The sequence below is a fragment of the Rutidosis leptorrhynchoides genome, chromosome 10, assembly GCF_046630445.1.
Source record: "Rutidosis leptorrhynchoides isolate AG116_Rl617_1_P2 chromosome 10, CSIRO_AGI_Rlap_v1, whole genome shotgun sequence".
Lineage (NCBI taxonomy): Eukaryota > Viridiplantae > Streptophyta > Magnoliopsida > Asterales > Asteraceae > Rutidosis > Rutidosis leptorrhynchoides.
Genome location: NC_092342.1, coordinates 236,272,104 through 236,285,097, shown reverse-complemented (window position 1 = coordinate 236,285,097; position 12,994 = coordinate 236,272,104). Strand labels below are relative to the sequence as shown.

The 12,994-nt window shown below is 31.7% G+C and overlaps 1 protein-coding gene across 1 annotated transcript; it reads left to right on the top strand.

Annotated features, from left to right (window-relative positions):
* The first annotated feature begins 8,502 nt into the window (after positions 1–8,502).
* LOC139870885 (uncharacterized) lies at positions 8,503–10,588 on the top strand. The gene is made up of 5 exons (XM_071858650.1): positions 8,503–9,009; positions 9,202–9,593; positions 9,808–9,886; positions 10,185–10,307; positions 10,466–10,588. The coding sequence occupies exons 1-5, from the start codon at positions 8,503–8,505 to the stop codon at positions 10,586–10,588; spliced, it is 1,224 nt and encodes a 407-aa protein (XP_071714751.1).
* The last annotated feature ends 2,406 nt before the right edge of the window (positions 10,589–12,994 follow it).

Genomic DNA, 12,994 nt, shown 5'->3' with positions numbered 1-12,994 from the left:
ATGCTGAATTCGATACAGGAAGCAGGAAAAAGAAAGTGGGTGGAGGTGGTAGGGTATCACGCTTCCTTTATTATTGTTCCATCATTATGCATCATCATTTAATGATTATCATTATCATTATAATATATTATCATTTATACATCATCAATGTCATCATCTCATTCATCATATTACCATCATCTCGCTGTATAATCATTATCATTCTCGTTACTATAGCGGAACAGAAAAAGAAGAGAAACAGCAACGTTCAATGAGTTGCAAGTGAAGGTTTTCGAACAACATAAGTGGGTTTTGGGTTGTTGTGGTGATAGTTATTTATGGTGATTGAAGAAGGGGTTTATAGTGGGTTTTCCACTGCCAAACGGTAGCAATCGATCAGGAACAAAAGGATGTAGCAACAATGACAGTGAATTGCAGTTGGGTTTTCATTGATGGTTAAGTGATGGTACGATGGACTTACGGTGATCAAATAGGGTGGTGTTTCAATGGTTAAAGGAGTGGTTACAGAAGTCGAGCAGTGAAGCATCAATACAGATGTGAGGGTGATTTGGGGTCGTTGGTTGTGATTCATGGTGGAGGTTGAAGGTGGTGGTTTAACTGATTTTAGCAAAGAAGTGAAGGAAAGGTTTTAGAGAGAGAAGAATTGATAGTGATTACGGGTGTGATGGTGATAAAAAAAATGATGATGGTTGAGTTGATGGACATGAAAACCGTAACAGAACATGGTGGTGATGTGGTTCGTGTGGTTGTTCGAGGGTGAAGACCGAAGGTTGAGGTGGTCATGGTAGCCGGGTTTTAAGTGATGGTGGTGCTTTGCAGGTGATGTACGGTGGTGGGACTCGATTGAGATTGTCGCCGGTGGTTATGGAGGTTGATGGGTGGTGAGGTGATGAAGAGGTGATCGAAGGTTAAGGCTTTGTTGGTTTTGTGTTATGAGTCTCTCAAGCTTGTTTAAGCATATATATGTATATATATATGTATAAGCATGAGTTTATAGATATACTCCGTATAATATAGAAACAGAATATAAAGTAGGAGGTTGGCACAAGATTAGAAATAAGAAGTAGTAGTCAAGTTGATAATCAAGTGATGTGTTTGTTAACACATGTACATGTGTATATATAAGTTTAAAGTGTTAGCTGTAAAGATTCAATCAATATCTAATTATCTACAGTGAAATGATACTTTATGCATAATTAAATTCACATTCACAATATGCATGATAACATACCGAAAGCATCTATCTTCTTTATAAGTTTTCTAAAGACTTTATTATGGGTATTATATTGTGATCCGTTGATAGGCCAGTGATTGATCAAAGTCTTCAGAAAAATTCCAAATTTTTAAATTAAATGTCTTTATTTATTTTGGTCATTATGGTATAGAATTCAGCCATTAACTATTAATTAAAAATTACGTTAATTATTCACTCCTAACCCTAAGTAAAATATAAAAAGTTTTAAAATTCAACAAATAGTTTCTAAATATATTTTAAATAAGCCTATAATTTATATAACTCATTTTTGGATCACCGTTTATTTTAAAATAATATAAGTTTGAATTTAACTTATGTAATATCCATCAATGGCGATAGAGTGTTACTGTCGTTTACTAAATAGATTCGAAATCACAAAATATATATTCTCATACTTTATTTATATATAGAGATATTTTGTAAATAATTATTATTATTATGTCCTATTTTTATTTTACGTTTCATAATTCATTTTAATAACAACATTATATAATATTTCAAATTATATTTCCAATTACCATTTATATATAACCATATCTATTTAAAATTAATTGTTCGTGAATCGTCGAGAGCATTCGAAGTTTAATGAATGTAAAAAAACAGTTCAAAAAATTTTGAGATGCAACATAACGGATGAAATGTCCCGTTCTTATTGATTAAAAACGTTCCATATTAATTGATTTCGTTGCGAGGTTTTGACCTCTATATGAGACGTTTTTCAAAGACTGCATTCATTTTAAAACAAACCATAACCTTTATTTCATCAATAAAGGTTTAAAAAGCTTTACGTAGATTATCAAATAATGATAATCTAAAATATCCTGTTTACACACGACCATTACATAATGGTTTACAATACAAATATGTTACAACAAAATAAGTTTCTTGAATGCAGTTTTTACACAATATCATACAAGCATGGACTCCAAATCTCGTCCTTATTTAAGTATGCAACAGCGGAAGCTCTTAATAATCACCTGAGAATAAACATGCTTAAAACGTCAACAAAAATGTTGGTGAGTTATAGGTTTAACCTATATATATCAAATCATAATAATAGACCACAAGATTTCATATTTCAATACACATCCCATACATAGAGATAAAAATCATTCATATGGTGAACACCTGGTAACCGACATTAACAAGATGCATATATAAGAATATCCCCATCATTCCGGGACACCCTTCGGATATGATATAAATTTCGAAGTACTAAAGCATCCGGTACTTTGGATGGGGTTTGTTAGGCCCAATAGATCTATCTTTAGGATTCGCGTCAATTAGGGTGTCTGTTCCCTAATTCTTAGATTACCAGACTTAATAAAAAGGGGCATATTCGATTTCGATAATTCAACCATAGAATGTAGTTTCACGTACTTGTGTCTATTTCGTAAATCATTTATAAAACCTGCATGTATTCTCATCCCAAAAATATTAGATTTTAAAAGTGGGACTATAACTCACTTTCACAGATTTTTACTTCGTCGGGAAGTAAGACTTGGCCACTGGTTGATTCACGAACCTATAACAATATATACATATATATCAAAGTATGTTCAAAATATATTTGCAACACTTTTAATATATTTTGATGTTTTAAGTTTTTCAAGTCAGCTGTCCTCGTTAGTAACCTACAACTAGTTGTCCACAGTTAGATGTACAGAAATAAATCGATAAATATTATCTTGAATCAATCCACGACCCAGTGTATACGTATCTCAGTATTGATCACAACTCAAACTATATATATTTTGGAATCAACCTCAACCCTGTATAGCTAACTCCAACATTCACATATAGAGTGTCTATGGTTGTTCCGAAATATATATAGATGTGTCGACATGATAGGTCGAAACATTGTATACGTGTCTATGGTATCTCAAGATTACATAATATACAATACAAGTTGATTAAGTTATGGTTGGAATAGATTTGTTACCAATTTTCACGTAGCTAAAATGAGAAAAATTATCCAATCTTGTTTTACCCATAACTTCTTCATTTTAAATCCGTTTTGAGTGAATCAAATTGCTATGGTTTCATATTGAATTCTATTTTATGAATCTAAATAGAAAAAGTATAGGTTTATAGTCGGAAAAATAAGTTACAAGTCATTTTTGTAAAGGTAGTCATTTCAGTCGAAAGAACGACGTCTAGATGACCATTTTAGAAAACATACTTCCACTTTGAGTTTAACCATAATTTTTGGATATAGTTTCATGTTCATAATAAAAATCATTTTCTCAGAATAACAACTTTTAAATCAAAGTTTATCATAGTTTTTAATTAACTAACCCAAAACAGCCCGCGGTGTTACTACGACGGCGTAAATCCGGTTTTACGGTGTTTTTCGTGTTTCCAGGTTTTAAATCATTAAGTTAGCATATCATATAGATATAGAACATGTGTTTAGTTGATTTTAAAAGTCAAGTTAGAAGGATTAACTTTTGTTTGCGAACAAGTTTAGAATTAACTAAACTATGTTCTAGTGATTACAAGTTTAAACCTTCGAATAAGATAGCTTTATATGTATGAATCGAATGATGTTATGAACATCATTACTACCTTAAGTTCCTTGGATAAACCTACTGGAAAATAGAAAAATGGATCTAGCTTCAATGGATCCTTGGATGGCTCGAAGTTCTTGAAGCAGAATCATGACACGAAAACAAGTTCAAGTAAGATCATCACTTGAAATAAGATTGTTATAGTTATAGAAATTGAACCAAAGTTTGAATATGATTATTACCTTGTATTAGAATGATAACCTACTGTAATAAACAAAGATTTCTTGAGGTTGGATGATCACCTTACAAGATTGGAAGTGAGCTAGCAAACTTGAAAGTATTCTTGATTTTATGAAACTAGAACTTTTGGAATTTATGAAGAACACTTAGAACTTGAAGATATAACTTGAGAGAGATCAATTAGATGAAGAAAATTGAAGAATGAAAGTGTTTGTAGGTGTTTTTGGTCGTTGGTGTATGGATTAGATATAAAGGATATGTAATTTTGTTTTCATGTAAATAAGTCATGAATGATTACTCATATTTTTGTAATTTTATGAGATATTTCATGCTAGTTGCTAAATGATGGTTCCCACATGTGTTAGGTGACTCACATGGGCTGCTAAGAGCTGATCATTGGAGTGTATATACCAATAGTACATACATCTAAAAGCTGTGTATTGTACGAGTACGAATACGGGTGCATACGAGTAGAATTGTTGATGAAACTGAACGAGGATGTAATTGTAAGCATTTTTGTTAAGTAGAAGTATTTTGATAAGTGTATTGAAGTCTTTCAAAAGTGTATAAATACATATTAAAACACTACATGTATATACATTTTAACTGAGTCGTTAAGTCATCGTTAGTCGTTACATGTAAGTGTTGTTTTGAAACCTTTAGGTTAACGATCTTGTTAAATGTTGTTAACCCAATGTTTATAATATCAAATGAGATTTTAAATTATTATATTATCATGATATTATCATGTATGAATATCTCTTAATATGATATATATACATTAAATGTCTTTACAACGATAATCGTTACATATATGTCTCGTTTAAAAATCATTAAGTTAGTAGTCTTGTTTTTACATATGTAGTTCATTGTTAATATACTTAATGATATATTTACTTATCATAGTATCATGTTAACTATATATATATCCATATATATGTCATCATATAGTTTTTACAAGTTTTAACGTTCGTGAATCACCGGTCAACTTGGGTGGTCAATTGTCTATATGAAACATATTTCAATTAATCAAGTCTTAACAAGTTTGATTGCTTAACATGTTGGAAATATTTAATCATGTAAATATCAATCTCAATTAATATATATAAACATGGAAAAGTTCGGGTCACTACAACGGACTTTGCTTATCGTGTCAAAATATGAAATCTAATCGTGAGTTTGGTTCAAAATTAGTCGAAATTTTCCGGGTCATGACAATCAGCATCTCCACGAATGTCAAATTTTGCCTATAAATATAAACTGTCAGTTTAGTAAAACAAAAAAGATAATCAATGACATACAGTTTTTAAGTATAGACCTTTATCTGAGCAAGCAAATCCCTCTTTGTTGATTTATGAACTTTATGCTAACTTTTGTAAAGAGGACAGTGTTTCCCACTCCTAGCTAACACACCTATGAAATGGGTCAGCTCACAAGCTTTTTTATTAATGGGTTGTTCAAATTCAATTAGTAAGATAATCGTTCGATCCGATTCTGTTCTTTCCCACGTCTTTTTCATTTGTGTTGGTCCTCTTGGTATGTAGCGTTTAGTTGTTTCTGAAAGATAGAACATGAATAAATTTTTATACGGTGTAACCAAATGCATTAACTATACATTGATAAAACCAAATTCATTAGAATACGTTATCATGTGTGTGTGTGTGTTTATGCATACACACCGACATACATATATACATACATACATACAAACGTACATACATACATACATACATACATACATACATGCATACATACATACATACATACATACATACATATATACATACATACATACATACATACATACATACATACCTCTGTATGTATATGTATGTAATGTATCTGTGTATGCTATGTACGTATGTATGTATGTATATATATATTTGTCTATATTTATGTATGTATGTATATATGTATGTATGTAAATATATATGTACATTTTGACCGTAATTGGAAATGATAATATATGTGTAATTCATATCGCTATGAGGATCGATATTGGTCAGTCCACAAGCGAGAGAAAGCAAAAAGGAGGAAAAATTTGATATATCATTGACATGTAGGCAGTCAGATTCTTAGTTGGTATGTTTGGTTGTTCTTTAGACGTTTCATCCGATAGTTGAGATGACGTTGTTTATGAATTTTGTCATGGGGGCGTTGATATGATCTCCAATAATGTAAATGTTTAATTTCAACATTGGGGAGCCTAAAGAACTAGTTATGGTTGTAAATTTCCTCTAAACGAGAGTCAGACGAAGATGAGGGCATTCGTTCATCCTTCAGTTCAAAGAGCCAACAGGATTGGCTACGACAAACGTAAACCATTTCATACTTGGGGACGTTGATATCTTGAAGCATATCATTTCATATACTTAAAATAAATCGAAAAATAATATTAACCCAAAAATTAAAATTTAAGAAATAATATTATTAAATAGTTTATGTATGATATTATCATAGCATTTATTTTATATAAATAAAATATTATGGTTAAATTATTATATATTATTAATATATAAAATTTTATATAGTTTATATATTATTACTTATTAGCAATTAATACGATATATGATATCAAAATGATAGTAAAAAATATATGATATTATCATATAATTTAATATAGTATAGTTTATGTAAATCAAAATTTTAAAAAGTATTAAATGTAAGAGCATGGAATCGAACTCAAGACCTTCTGATAAATTTCTTTATTATTTACCAATGCACTGCAGCTATTATTTCTGTTTTAATTTTGCAATATAGTTATATTATTAATAAGTAAGTTTTCGTGAATTAATATAGACAACTTATAAACGGAAATAATTATGGTTTCTAGAACAAATATAACTACTTGTTAGCGTTATTTATTGTAATTTGTTGATCAAATCATCTCCTTCTTTTCTACTTTCTTCATTCGAATCCTCTGTAAAACTTCAATTTTCTTCCCAACGTGTTAAACTGAAAGTTGTATATCGTGACTAGATATTGAACAGGTAACTTTCTGCGACTAATTTTTTTAATTCTTTCATTTGTTACATCTTACGTGATCTAATTTCAATCTGGCTATGATATGTTCGTTCTTTAATTCATTAATTTTGGCATGAAATGTTGGTTGTTTATTATGTCTTGTTCTTCAATATTGAGATACAAATTGAAAAGTAAAAGTCTAACATTACATGAGTCATTGTATTATAAAGAATTTAGCAAAAATAGCCATGAAAGGCGACCTTATGTAACTGATGTTGAGAACTTCTATATTTTACTGATAACAAATTGATGAAACCCATCATTATTTGGTTTAATTTTTTAGATTAATTACGTATATAGAATATTTACAGTTTTTTTGTATAAATTATATGATGATTGCATTGTTTCATCCAGGATAGACACAATTTGGATGTCTTGCCCGAGAATATCTACTGCATACAAAAAAGGTCTTGATAAGTATATAGATTATATATTTAAAAAGGAAGGTGTAAATGGTGAGATAGCATGTCCATGAAATAAGTGTGTTAATCTAAAATGGGTTGGACGGTATGATGCTAGAACGCATCTACTATGTGACGGTTTTTTTAAAGGGTATAAAATTCAAACTCCGATCACCGAACCATGTGATACTCCTATAGAAGATGCAGAAGATGGCATGATAGGATTGGTGTCTGATATCTATGGGTTTGATGATAACATACTTGAAACTGAAGATCAAAGATTACCAAACAAAAGTGCCAAAAAGTTTTATAAAGGATTGGAATGTCCAAAGAAAGAACTATACCCCGGATGTAAAAAGTTCTCGATTCTTTCTTTCATAGTTAGACTATTTCATAGCAAGTGTATTGGGAAATGTAAAGACAAGGGTTTTTATCTTGATCATTGATACTATAAGGGAAGCCTTCCTGGAAGCAGCCATACCAAAATCACTGTATGATCTACGGAAGTTAATAAGAGATTTAAGAATAGGTTATGAAAAAATCGATGCATGTCCTAATAATTGTATGTTGTATTGGAAAAAAACAAGGATAAAACAGAGTGTGACACATGTCATACGTCACGTTATAAAACAAGTGAAGATGATTCAGATGACGAGGAAAACTTAACAGCCAATGATTATAATAAGGTCCCAACAAAGGTTTTACATTACTTTTTTCTCATCCCATGTTTTGCAAAGGTTACTTATGTCATCTGAAGCTGATGCCTCCATGAGTTGGCACGAAGAGGGTCGCACAAAAGATGGTTTACTGAGACATCATGCAGATTCACCAGCTTAGACAACATTTGATCAGAATTATCCTGATTTTGCAAAGGAATCTCATAATGTCAGGCTTGGTTTAGCGAGTGACGGGTTTAACACTTTTGGAAATATGATCAATTCACATAGTACATGGTCTGTTGTATTGATTCCATATAATCTACCCCCTTGGATGTGCATGAAAAAAAACCTATTTCATGCTTCATCTACTAATACCTGGACCATCTGCACCAGGTAATAATATAGACGTCTATATGGAACCTTTAGTGGATGAGCTAAAGGTGTTGTGGGATAATGGAGTAGAGACTTATGATTCCTCAACAAATGGTAACTTTCAAATGCGTGCTGGTTTGGTATGGACAATAAGTGACTTTACGGCGTATTCCAACTTATCTGGATGGAGAACTAAAGGAAAACTTGCATGTCCATCATGCCATACGCGTACAAGATTGATTTGGTTGAGACGTAATAGGAAATTTGTTTTTATGGTACATCGTCGATGGATGTCAAAGAGACATGCGTATCGGAAAGATAAATATTCGTTTGATGGGACGAAAGAATTAGAGATGAAACCAACTTGCTTAACAGGGTCAGATGTTCTCAATGAGCTACATGGTCTTGAATTTAAATTTGGGAAAGAAGTCAAGGACAACCCAGTATTGCCGTATAATTGGAAGAAGACAAGTATATTCTTTCAATTACCGTACTGGAAAAATAACGTGATACGACATAATCTAGATGTAATGCATATTGAGAAGAATGTATGTGATAGTGTTATTGGAACATTAATGGATATATATATGGAAATACGAAAGATCATTTAAATGTGCGCTATGATTTAAACAAAATGGGAATTAGAATGGAACTTCATCCTGAAGATCTAGACAATAACAAAGTGTATTTACCACCTGCGTGTTTCTCCATGAAAAAAAGAGAAAGATATCTTTTGTCAGATGCTTAAAGGAGTGAAAGTTCCTAATGGTTATTCAGCTAATATTTCAAGATGCGCTCAACTCAAACCTCTTAAAATTGGTGGTCTTAAAAGTCACGACAATCATATTTTGATGCAACAATTGCTTCCACTTTGCATACGAAGTGTTGTACCTAAGCATGTCCGCTCTGTTGTGATCAGGTTGTGTCGTTACTATAGACGCTTATGCTGTAAAGTTCTCGATCCAACTAAATTGCTTCAAATGGAAAATGATATTGGAAAAATCCTTTGCGATTTGGAGAGGATTTTCCCACCATCATTCTTTGACATAATGGTTCATCTTTCTGTTCACCTTGCTTATGAGGCTAGCATTGGAGGACCAGTGCAATACCGTTGGATGTATCCAATTGAGAGGTACTAAGTAACATCTTGCCACATTTAATTTAGTAAATTGTTCAAAATTCAGTAAATATGACATGCTTTTTATTTTATTTGATTCTATTTTTTTAAGGGAAACTTACACACCATATCTTATGTTAAATACATGTTGTATCACCGAAATATTTTAGTAAATTGTTTTATTTAGTAGTATCATGGAATTTGATCTTCATAATTGGTTATTCTTAAGGTATTTAGCCACATTAAAATCTTACGTGCGAAACAGGAGTAAACCTGAAGGCTCAATATCAGAAGGATATCTAGCTGACGTTTGCCGTTTTGTTCATTATAATTCTCTGATAATGTCGAGACTATACATAACAAGAAAAGTAGAAATTATGATGACGGTAGTAAGGAGGATGGTCTACAAATATTTTCTATGCTGGGTTGACCCATTGGTGCTAGAAAAGTGGTTGTACTATCTCTAGATCGTTTGGCTAAAGCACATTCATATGTGTTGTTCAATTGTAGTGAACTGGAATCCTTTAGAACGTAAGTTTATTTATTACACATTATGAGTTTTAGAATTTATATTACATTTTGCACTCTGTTTGTTTACTATAACAGCGTCAACTCTTTACACATTGCAGAGAACACCCGAGTATTCTTCGGCGTGAAAATAAGAAAGAACATCAGCATTTGATACAGCGTATGCACAATAATAATTTCGAGACCTGGTTTTGGAAACATGTAAGAAGCACTTTGAATTTCATTACTTTTAAGACAGGAACTTATTAAGAACGCTCATTTTTTCAATTCATCATACGCTAGAGATTCATTTAGTTTTATTATATATCAAAATCTATTTGTAACCAATTATTCGTCTTATATTAAATTATTTTGACCAGGTTCGTAAGCTGTATAACCAAGGAGTAGACGAAATATCAGAAGATCGAAGGCATTTGGCAAATGGCCCATCTGAGTATGTGACAACATATAAGGGATATATTGTTAATGGTTACCGTTTTTAAACCAAAGTTACAGAGAAGAAAAGGAAAATGCAAAATATTGGAGTAATGCTCGAGGCCATAACAAATAGCTTCTCAAGTGTTAGAGATAAAAATCTTATCGTTGGGGATGTAACATATTACATGGTTTTAAAAGAAATCATTGAGCTACAGTATGGTGCTGACAAAAAAGTAGTCTTGTTCCGATGTGACTGGATCTCGAACGGTTTAAGTCAAAAGGAAGATGAAAATGGGTTTACTATACTCAATTTTAGTCGATTAAAGCAGGATAAAGAGCCGTTCAAACTAGCAAGTCAAGCACAACAAGTGTTTTATGTTAAAGATTGTGTTCACAAAGGATGGAAAGTTGTTATCAAGACAAAGCCTAGAGATTGTTATGAAATGGATGAACAAACATCTATTGATGACGTGGAAACACAACTTCAGAGCGAGACATGTATGGGTCCTCAAATTGACGAAACTGTGAACATTGAATTGGTTAAAAGGGACATAGATGGGATTGTCATTGACAATATTAATACAACATTTAACGACACAAATGAGGAGCATGTTGAAAATGATGCATGATTCCTAATCCTTAAGAATAAACAATCATTAGTTGAATATTTCCATCAGTTTCATGTTATTTTCATCATAATGTAACGGTCGTGAATGATAGTTTACAAAATAATTGTTTAACAAACTAAGCACCAAATATACAGTGCTATAATTGATTAAACAAGGATCTAATTCTATTCAGATTACATACCCAAAAAGTTAGATCAGTTGTAACACATATTACATACACAAGAATGACCTGAGTAACTGATACTGGTCTACTTACAAAATAAGTTACCAATAAACATTTACTAATTGTTCGGACACACAGAAAATGATTCATTTCTGGAATTTACATACAAACATAGCAAAAGAGATGCTGAGATTCGCCAGATTACACTTACCATCTTCTCCTCCTTTTCACGTCTTCTTCATTGTTTGAAGCTTCTAAAGTGATGACATTTCTTTGAATCTAGTCAGAATCATACACAAGCATCTCAAATTGATCTTGATTAGTGAAAGTGAACATGAGTATGTTAAAAGGACGTATACCAAGATCTTTAAGAACTTTCCTCCATCCTTTGGAAAACCAAACGTTCTCGACGTCATCCTCCAGCTCGATTTTTGCGTGATAACCTGTAGGTGTGTTGATAAAGACTTCATCATTTAATTCTCCAACTGCATATATGGCATTGACCCACTTTATTAGGAGAATCTGCATAAACCAAATAATTGTGCCAAATTATTTTATATGTATAATAAAAGTTTTTTTACACCTAAATTTATACATAATAACAACATTGTGAAGTTGTAAGTTTAGGTATTGTAAAGAACTTACCATCTTTTATTTGTGTACATCAACGAACCATTTAATGAATTTTGGCTTCCTATTCGCCAGAACGTGCTTTTCACATAGATAACAATCAAAAACCATAAGCTCAAACTTGGTGTCATCAACCATAGTAATTTGAAGAATGTCCTGAACTTTAATTTTTAGATCCTTCACAATATGTTCCTAGCCTGTTTTCAATATCAGATGGTGGCCCTTCCTTTGCATTTCAACTTGTGCCTGGTAACCATTGGCAGTAATGACGTACCTCAAATGAAATTGTCATTAGTGTAATGACAATCGACCCACTTCTTTGGAAATTTCTGTGAATATAAACAAGTTAACTATAAGTACATATTTATTTATTAACGTACATATAAACACTACAAGAAAAATGGGCTTATAGGACCACCGCGAAGGTCCTATTATGTACTCTAATAGGACCTTTGAGCTGATAGGACCACTAACGAATTGGTCCTCCCACAGTGGCATCCCAATAGACTAATAAGGGTCCTAACAACATATTAGGACCTTATTAGAAAATGGTTTTAAAAAATATATAAGAACCCTTACGAAAGGTCCCATGAACATATTAGGACCTTATTCTAGGGTCATATAATGCGACATCTAATATTTCAAAACATATAAGTACTTTATTTAAGGGTCCTAAAAACATATGAGGATCTTTAAAAAGGGTCCTAATAGCTGAAAAAAGTTTATGAAACCCATAAATAAGGTGTAGTGACCCGAACTTTTCCATGTTTACATATATTAAATGAAATTGTTATTTACATGATTAAGTGTTTCCAATATATTAAGCAATCAAACTTGTTAAGACTTGATTAATTGAAATTGGTTTCATATAGACAATTAACCACCCAAGTTGACCGGTGATTCACGAACGTTAAAACATGTAAAAACTATATGATGACATATATATGATTATATATATAGTTAACATGATATTATGATAAGTAAGTATCTCATTAGGTATTTTAACAATGAGTTATATACATAAAATTGAGTTTATTGAATTAAGAAAC

What these genes read in the sequence shown, in the direction of transcription:
- LOC139870885 (XM_071858650.1), top strand. Translation starts at nt 8,503, where the DNA reads ATGGAACCTTTAGTGGATGAGCTAAAGGTGTTGTGGGATAATGGAGTA. An exon ending in TGGATGTATCCAATTGAGAG is followed by an intron (nt 9,594 to 9,807) that starts GTACTAAGTAAC and finishes GTTATTCTTAAG; the next exon opens with GTATTTAGCCACATTAAAAT. An exon ending in AGACCTGGTTTTGGAAACAT is followed by an intron (nt 10,308 to 10,465) that starts GTAAGAAGCACT and finishes TATTTTGACCAG; the next exon opens with GTTCGTAAGCTGTATAACCA.